Source organism: Meles meles, chromosome 1 (assembly GCF_922984935.1).
Source record: "Meles meles chromosome 1, mMelMel3.1 paternal haplotype, whole genome shotgun sequence".
In the NCBI taxonomy this organism is placed as follows: Eukaryota; Metazoa; Chordata; class Mammalia; order Carnivora; family Mustelidae; genus Meles; species Meles meles.
Genome location: NC_060066.1, coordinates 122116459 through 122124392, shown reverse-complemented (window position 1 = coordinate 122124392; position 7934 = coordinate 122116459). Strand labels below are relative to the sequence as shown.

General features: G+C 51.4%; 1 protein-coding gene across 2 annotated transcripts in view; it reads right to left on the bottom strand.

Annotated features, from left to right (window-relative positions):
* SORT1 (sortilin 1) overlaps window positions 1-7934 on the bottom strand; it is a 66050-nt gene that overhangs the window by 4982 nt on the left and 53134 nt on the right. For both annotated transcript variants that reach the window (XM_046015165.1, XM_046015176.1), the window contains exons 15-19: window positions 6249-6438; window positions 2690-2806; window positions 1972-2080; window positions 468-574; window positions 35-158 (exon numbers count right to left, since the gene is read on the bottom strand). In XM_046015165.1, coding sequence (XP_045871121.1) covers window positions 35-158; window positions 468-574; window positions 1972-2080; window positions 2690-2806; window positions 6249-6438 — 647 coding nt within the window. The remainder of the gene's footprint in view (window positions 1-34; window positions 159-467; window positions 575-1971; window positions 2081-2689; window positions 2807-6248; window positions 6439-7934) is intronic.

The window sequence follows — 7934 nt, the reverse complement described above, 5'->3', positions numbered from 1 at the left end:
TTGTGCCTCTGGGCCACCCGTCAAGAAGACTTACCTCATCTGAGTCGTCATGATAACCACTCTTGTGAGTGTGGGAGGCCGTATCCAGGGCATCCACGCCATCCACACCATTGGCCTCGGCATGCTGCTGCAGCACGGAATAGCGGTGCACCAGGAACCTGGGGGTGGAGACCTCCGTGAGCCGTCCCATGGCAACATGGGACATAGGGACATGGGACATGAGACATGCCTCCCACAGGCCTGCGGACTTTCCGAGTCCTACACACTCACAGCACGAGTCGCACATACAGGAGGCAGAGCCCACAGTCAGCATGTGGCAGACAGAAGCTCTGAGAAGGTCTGGGCCTGATGCTTCAGAAACACCACTACCACTGGCCAGTTTTTGCTAGGGGCCAGCTCAACCACACGCCCTGGGCTGCCTCTGCGGCTGGAGTTTGGTACCTCTGGCTGACTGCCATGCTCCTTACCTTCCCCCACAGACGTACTTCTTCACAATGAGCACCCCTGCTACGACTGTGACCAGCATCAATCCCACGGTGGCCAGGATGATTGGAACAGAATTTGACTTGGAGTTCTTGACAAATTAAAACACAGACAATTTCAGGTGTGCACATGCTAGGACTGAACTCAACGAGGCTGCTCCTTCCCCTGGTTTCTCTGTGAATGACCTGCAGTCTCCAGGCCCTTTGTGCTTTCCCTGCCCCCGTTCCCCGCCAGACTGTCTCAATCCTACCAGGAGTGCATCACTGATGGCAGAGGGGAACCAGAACTTCGGCTACCCGGAAGCTGCCAGAATGGTGCAAACTCAGGCTCTAATATCCGAGTTACCCTGGGAACTATGGCAATGACCTAGGTCAAATAGCAACTGAGGCTGTTCCCCACTAGCCACGTAGTGTGGTGGAACACTTAGGGGCACAGCGGGAAAGGGGGAGAATGACAACAGTGGGCCAGATGAATCTGGAACATGGCCAGTCCCTGGGAAGAAGCTGCCCATACGGCCTCAGGCAGGACACTGTGTAACATGAAGACTCTTGTTTTTACTTCATTTTTGGTATGTTTTTGCAAATAAGTCTTTTCATATTATTGCTGTAGTGGGCCCTACCTGTTTCAGGGTAGGAGATAGGGAACGTGTTTTTTCAGTGATTACAAGAGGTGGCGGAACTGGATTCTGGGACATGTTGTGTCCCTGGGGGCGGGAGTCCTGTCCAATCACACACACACTGAGGATAGCTACTAGGGATGCAGGGTGAGGGTGCAGAGAAGAGGGAACTTACCCCCTGACAAGGACACACACCCACATTCTGCTCCTGCTACCTACCTAATCCTGCCCGTGTCAGGCCCTCATCCCTCAGAAGCCCGGAGAGGAGGGGACTGCGGATTGTCTACCTCCCATTTTATGGATTAGGGAACTGGGGCCCACAGCTGACTGCCCTAGTCACACTGCTGGTCCAGTGCTTCTTTATCAAAAGGCTTCCTCTTTACAATTTCCCACATCCCGCCAGACGGTTCAGCACTATAGAGCCGTAATCTGCCTCATAACCTGCTCCTACATCACAAACCCACTAGTACTGAAGGTCAGTTTTCTAGTCTGAGCACACTCGGCATGACTCGGCACAGAGCCCACCTAAATGAGGGCCAGGGCTCCTCTCTTCCTGCCCTTTACAGCCCGATTTCAAGTATTTTCCCTAAATGACTCTCAGCCCCCAGAAATGTCCTCAACCTGATGCTTCCAAGAATTCAGAACAACTGTATGGAATTCTACTTTGTTCCTCCAACAATAAAGTTTTTAGCATGGAGTTTATCATGCTGTGTGACCCATCCTCCATCCTAATGGTCTCCTGTGCACAGTGCAGGCCACCTGAAGTAGTCCTGCCTCTTTGCATTCAGTCATAAAATTCTCAGTAATGTCGCTTTGTTCCTAGCAGAACACAAAAGCCCACTGGTCCCTAAACCAGATCTACTTTACTGTACCTGCTTTTCAGGACTCAGGAAGTTGCTTGTGCATTTCTTTTTCAAGTCTTTTACTTCTCGGACTGGATTCACGCCACCTTGGCATCTGTCTCCTGGAATTTTTCGGTACCTGAAAAAGCAGAGACAATTTCTTATCAGACCATTAGGATGTATTCCTGGATTCTTGCCTTGTTCCTGAAAGCAAGATTTGAAAATCTGCAGAAAAGCTTCTCAAACTTCCACCCCCTTTCAGGCCTGAGGGGAGAGCCTCGGGAATGTTTTGGGGATGTTCTGTGTAGTCTCAGGCCCTGAACAGCCCAAGCATCCCTGGCCTTGCTGCAGAGGCATGCCTGCCTCTCTGTGCCACGAGATGGGGCCAAAGAACCATGGCCTAAGGAAAGCACAGTAACACATGGTACAAAAATGGGAAGGGGGGTATGTACGGTGGGGGAAGTACTGTGTCTCTTCTGCGGCAGCACTGCCTCACACAGTGGCTACTTACACTTAAACTAAGTAAAAATTTGTTCAGGGCCTCAGTTGCTACACAGGGTTAATGGCTACCGTAAGGGACACAGTAGACGAGAGGGCATTTCCAGCGCCACAGAAAGTTCTGTTGCACAGTATTTTCCTAGCATGCTCTAGAACACGGCCTGCACAGAGGTGCAGGGCACGGTGAGTGGGGGCTCACTCTGCATGATGGGGACATGGCTGTCACGACTCAGGAGGGGAGGCGCCTCACCCATTTGTTGTCAGGTGCTCCTCTCTGCCGTACAGACAAAATTCCAGATCGTGGCCCTTTAGCTCTGGCTGTTCCACACATTTGGAGTCATTTTCTGGACGAAAGTAGCCAAAATCACTGTAAGAGTCCACAAATACAGTATGTTTCAGAGCTGTGGAACGGCAGTGAAGGGTCCAGCGATGAAGGTTTTATGTGGCGCAGGCAGATGGATAGCCCAGTGTGCGGCTGCACAGGAGTAGCCCTGCCATCCGTGAAGAAGGCCCACTGAGGAGGACAGACATGGAGAACGCTCAGCTGGGGGACCGGTGGCTCATGGAGCAGGCCTGGTGGACTTGGGACTCGGTAGCTAGAAGCTTGGCCCAGGCAGCAGCCGCTCCAGGAAGGGACTGCCTGAAGCAGGGTGGGGACTCACTTGAGAACTCAGACACTGTGAAACAGTGGCACCAGCGAAAGATCTAAACCCTTGATGCTTAGTCATCATTTTATCATTTTATTTATTTATTTACCAAATCACTCATTATGTTCTCTGCGTGTGTACCCTAGGGTGTGTGTCAAATCCTGCCTGCCTGCCCCATTTCTGTCCCTCTTAGCTTCTTAGGATCCTTGTCTCCAATGTGGATGCCTTCCTGCCTTTCATCCTATCCCATCTCTCCACAGTGCTTCCCATCTGCTCTGCTCTCTTTGCTTCCCCCAAGAAGTAATATACTGCCTCCTCTCCAAGACTGAGCCCCCGCATAAGTGTCCATGGTCCATCTCTCCAACTGCCCTGGGACCTTGCTTGGCTGACCATGTGGAGGGACCATCAGGCCCACTCACCTGGGGGCTTCTCCTTACCTGTGTGTATCCTCTTCCTTCCCTCTCTTCTTCTTTACTGGCCAAACTTCTCCAACGAATATTTTGTACTTGTTCTGTTATACTTGTTTACTTTTTTATCCTGTGCATTATGGCTTCAATCCCCCCTAATACCTTGGAGGCAAATGTCTGAGGCCCCCAGGATGCACAAGTCTGGCAATCTTGGGGAGCCTTCTCTGGTCTGGCCTGTGCCACGCCCCCCATGTGCTGCCCACGCCTGCCCGCGCCCCCGCAAAGTTGGTTCATTTGCTTCTCTCTGCACGGTTTATGCCTCTGCCTTCCTAACCCGGAAACGCAGACCCTCGCCTGTGGTCTGTAATTCATTCTCTTATGCCGTATCTGCTCTCCCTTTGTGAGCTTAACTCTTTGTTGCAGCTAAAACTTCCACGTTTTACCTCTCTTGACCTGTGATCCTACATTTCCAAGTTCCTGCTGGACATCACCACCTAAATCTGCTGACAGAACCTCAAATAAATAGAGCATTCAATACACATCATGTTCTCTCCTTCGAGCCAGCCTCTCCCACCATTTCCCAGGGTTTGTCCGGGGCACTACCTTCCTTCCATTATCTAAGTTGCAAATTCAGCTCGAGCCTGCCCCATCTGCACCCTCTGCGCTTCTTTATCAGGTCGGGTGCAACTTGCCCTCATGGCCTATCTCCCAGCACACCCTTCCTGAGCACGCTGGTGGGCATCTACGCTCGCACCACTCTACTGGCTTTAACGACTGTTTCTTCCCAGATGTGCAAAGTCAAGTCCTAGCACTTGTCAGGGCTCAGCTCAAATGCTCCTCCTCAACAAAGCCTTCTCTGCGCTACCTCCCTTCAGCTGTAGATGGAATGGGCTTTCCCTTCTCTCAATCCCCGAGGCACTGTTTCACAGCATAATCCTGTGCATCTGAGCGTCAGTAACAAACTTTTCATTGTCACTCTGCACCGCCCTGCGCACAGCAAGGATGCAACAGATGCTCGGGAGATACACGGATGCTGCTGGTACTTCAAGGTCATGCTGACAAATATTTAGGGAGCAGGGTAAGAAGAACAAAAGAAGCCAAAGATACACCCCCTCCGACAGGGGGAGAGTTATGGTGAGAATTTTAGGTGTGCAATCCCACACGTCAGGGAAAGCACCCTTTGTCCTCACAGTTACACACTTCTCAAGCACAGGCGGGACAGGTGCAGGCTCCAGGGCCGAGTTGGTGGGCGCACATTTCAGCTCTACCACTTCCGGCTGATCCTCTGTGGGCAAGGCAGTGACGCCCTCTCTGAACCTTCATTTCTCCCTTGGTGAGACGGAAATGGCAACGGTCCCTATCTCAGAGGGCTGTGGGGCGGGGGGGGGCAAATGTAAATGGCTCAGAACAGTGCCTGCTACAGAGTCAGTGCTCGGTAAGTGCCAGGAGCTGTGCTGACTACTCCATACTTATCAAACATAACACGCCTTCAAGGAGCCGAGAGTTTGATGGCAGACCCAAACCTCTCTATGACAACCAAAACCCAGCAGCAGGGGTCCTGCTGGAGCGCAGATGAGGGAAAGCCTGGGAAGGCTTTTGCAGAGGAGAGAAGTGAGCTAAGTTCTAAAGGCCAAGTAGGCATCCCCTAAGCCTGAGGGGCAAGCAGGCAATGTGGTGAGACTTCCCGGCCAGAGGAAGCCCCATGGACAATGGCACGCAGCTCTGATGAGGCACAGCAGATCTGGAAAGGAGAAGGCTGGGGAGTTAAGATCCCAGTCTGTGTGCCTTCTAGGATGAAGGCAGCCCATGAGAATGTCACAGTCAACATGCTCTGGCCCTAGACTGACACCGCAGCCATTGGAGGGATCCCGTTCCTTGTGGAAACATGGAAAGGGCACCCCTGGCCCGCTCCATGTGCAGATGGGAGCCACACCGAGGCAAGGGGTCTTTACCGGTCAGACTGGGGGGTTCGCTCAGTCCCATATTCTTGGTCACCTGCAGTTCTAGAGAATGTGATGTGGGAGGGACATGACTGCTGTCTGTCTGCACTCTTTTCCAGATCTTCCAGGATTCACCTTTATTTCCTGCCAGTATGATTTGAAGGAAATGAGTTCAGGAAGCAGTAACCCTTGCTTGGTGACCTGGGGACTGCCTTGCCCTTAGACAATCAACTAACTCCATGCTGGCCCTGTCACTGACCCTTCAGTGCAGATGGTCCTGAGCTCGCGGGAGTCCACCTTGATGGCCTTTAGACCTTGATGGGACATCTGGGCCATCAGTACCCTGATATCCCCTCCTGTCTCAGGACAGAACCACACTTGCTGCCTTCAGTCTTGCAAACAATCCAAAACCTAGCGCCCCATCTGCTGAACTCAGGCTGCCAGTGTTCAGTGAGCACACGGAAGTCCAACCCCCTCCCAGCTCCTGCACTGCCTTTCCTGGTGGTCTCTGTCCTATCGTCCCCTCTCTGGGTTTCTGAGCTCTCTTCCTCCTTACACACCTCTCTCCCCTGCTGTCGGGCCAGGATTCTAGGGGTTGTCGCCAGTTGTCCAACTGTCTGATGTGACACCTCACCTGTGCCATTACTAACAACTCTGGATCCCTTCTCTGTGCTTCCATCTCCTCAGTAAGCAGCAGCAGCTCTCCACCCTCAGGGAAAAAAGGATTTGAATCCTTTCCAGCCCTATAGGACAGCTGCCCCTCACCTCCTCCCACATAGCAAAGTGGCTAACAGGGATCTGAGGGAAGCTGATACCAGAGGAAGTCCTCCAGGGAGCAGGGACAGACAGATGGCTGCTTGGTCACAACGTAGTCCCGACCGTTCTGGCAGACGGATGACTTGCGAAGCCGCAGGTACTGCTCCTTGTAGCCCAAGATGCAGCCGTCTGCGTAATCTCCGGGGTCTGCGGAATGAGCCAGCCATATGGTATAGTCCTTCTCCTCACCTAAAGAGAAGACAGGCTCTTCAGGTCACCACCTGGCCCCACACCTATGCATGCGAGGCGGCTTCCAGGCGGAGAGCAGAATAAGGAAGGGAAACGGGGATGTCTGACTCATGATACTGCCGCATTTTGGAGCTGCAGACAAAAGTTGCAGGACCTGGTGCCTACTAGTGGTTGGCATCCCCTCGTGCCAAAGGAGGGTTCTTTGCATCTCACACCCCTTTTGGGTATTAGGAAAAACAGCATTTGTTTCACGGTGGGTGGCTGCATGGAGCCCCTCTGAGCTTCCTTCCAGGTGGGGAGGCTGCGGTCTCCCTGCTGTGTGCACCTGTGCCCCTGGTCAGCGGGAGCTGCCACAGGTAAGCAGCGAGGTGGTTCTTTTTAGGACAAGATGCCAGTTAGCCTAAAGCATGGGTTCAGTTTCACCATGGGTTGGCTTGCCTCAAACAGAAGGGAAGACCATTTCTTTCTAGACTTTTTACTCTAGTTGACTGGCTTTCAAGTAGACCATTGAGGACAGTCAATCTGGCTTCGTAAGTCATATCATCCACTCCTGGAAAAAGGACTCCAAGCCTCTGGCCTAAAGACTGTGGATTAGGTTTTTATCCTTTGGGATCTGAAGACCAGCACAGAGCCTGCTGGGAAGCAATTGCTTACCAAATTCTTAGCGGTGTTAAACTTTAGGGATAACTGTAGAGCGCCTTACGAGGGGAAAACTCATAAGCCAGCTCCTTTACAGTCTACTTAACGAATCTGGAAAATAATGACTCTCGGACATTAAATCATATTTAAACACCCTGTAGAAAAGTAAGGTCCAAACAGAATGCTCTGCTTCCTCCAGGGGTCACTGAACTAACATTCGGAGGAAGGGGACCCATCCTACAATCAAACAACAGGACCAAAATTCAACCACAGTGACTTGAAGCCTTAAGGCTTTTTTTTTTTTTTTTTTTAAGATTTTATTTAATTCAGAGTGAGAGAGAGCACAAGCAGTGGGGAGAGGGAGAAGGAGAAGCAGGCTCCCCACTGAGCAGGGAGCCCAATGCGGGGCTTGATTACAGGACCCCGAGATCATGACCTGAGCTGAAGGCAGATACTTACAGATGAAGTCACCCAGGTGCCCCTGAAACCTGAAGTCTTTTTTCCTAACACACCAACAAGAAACTGCAGCTCACAGAGTGGGGACTTTTTTCCAGTTTTTTCTTTTATCTTCCATATTTTTCAGTACAATGTCAGCATCTTTGGTACTGGAGTCTGGGTTTGCTCGGGATTCTTTTTACCTCCTTTTCTGAAGCCATTTTCTGTGCCTTTTTAACATGCCTTCCAGCTTAAAGTCACAGAACTCTGAAATGGTCCACATGGGCTCCATGCTAGCCCAGTCATCATTCTAGAGCCTCACCTGGGACTGACATTCAAGCCAAAACTCTGTGTGAAAACTTTCTCACTTGAATGTTTTTTGTTGTTGCTTTTTTTTTTTTCTTCACTTCAACATTTTGATA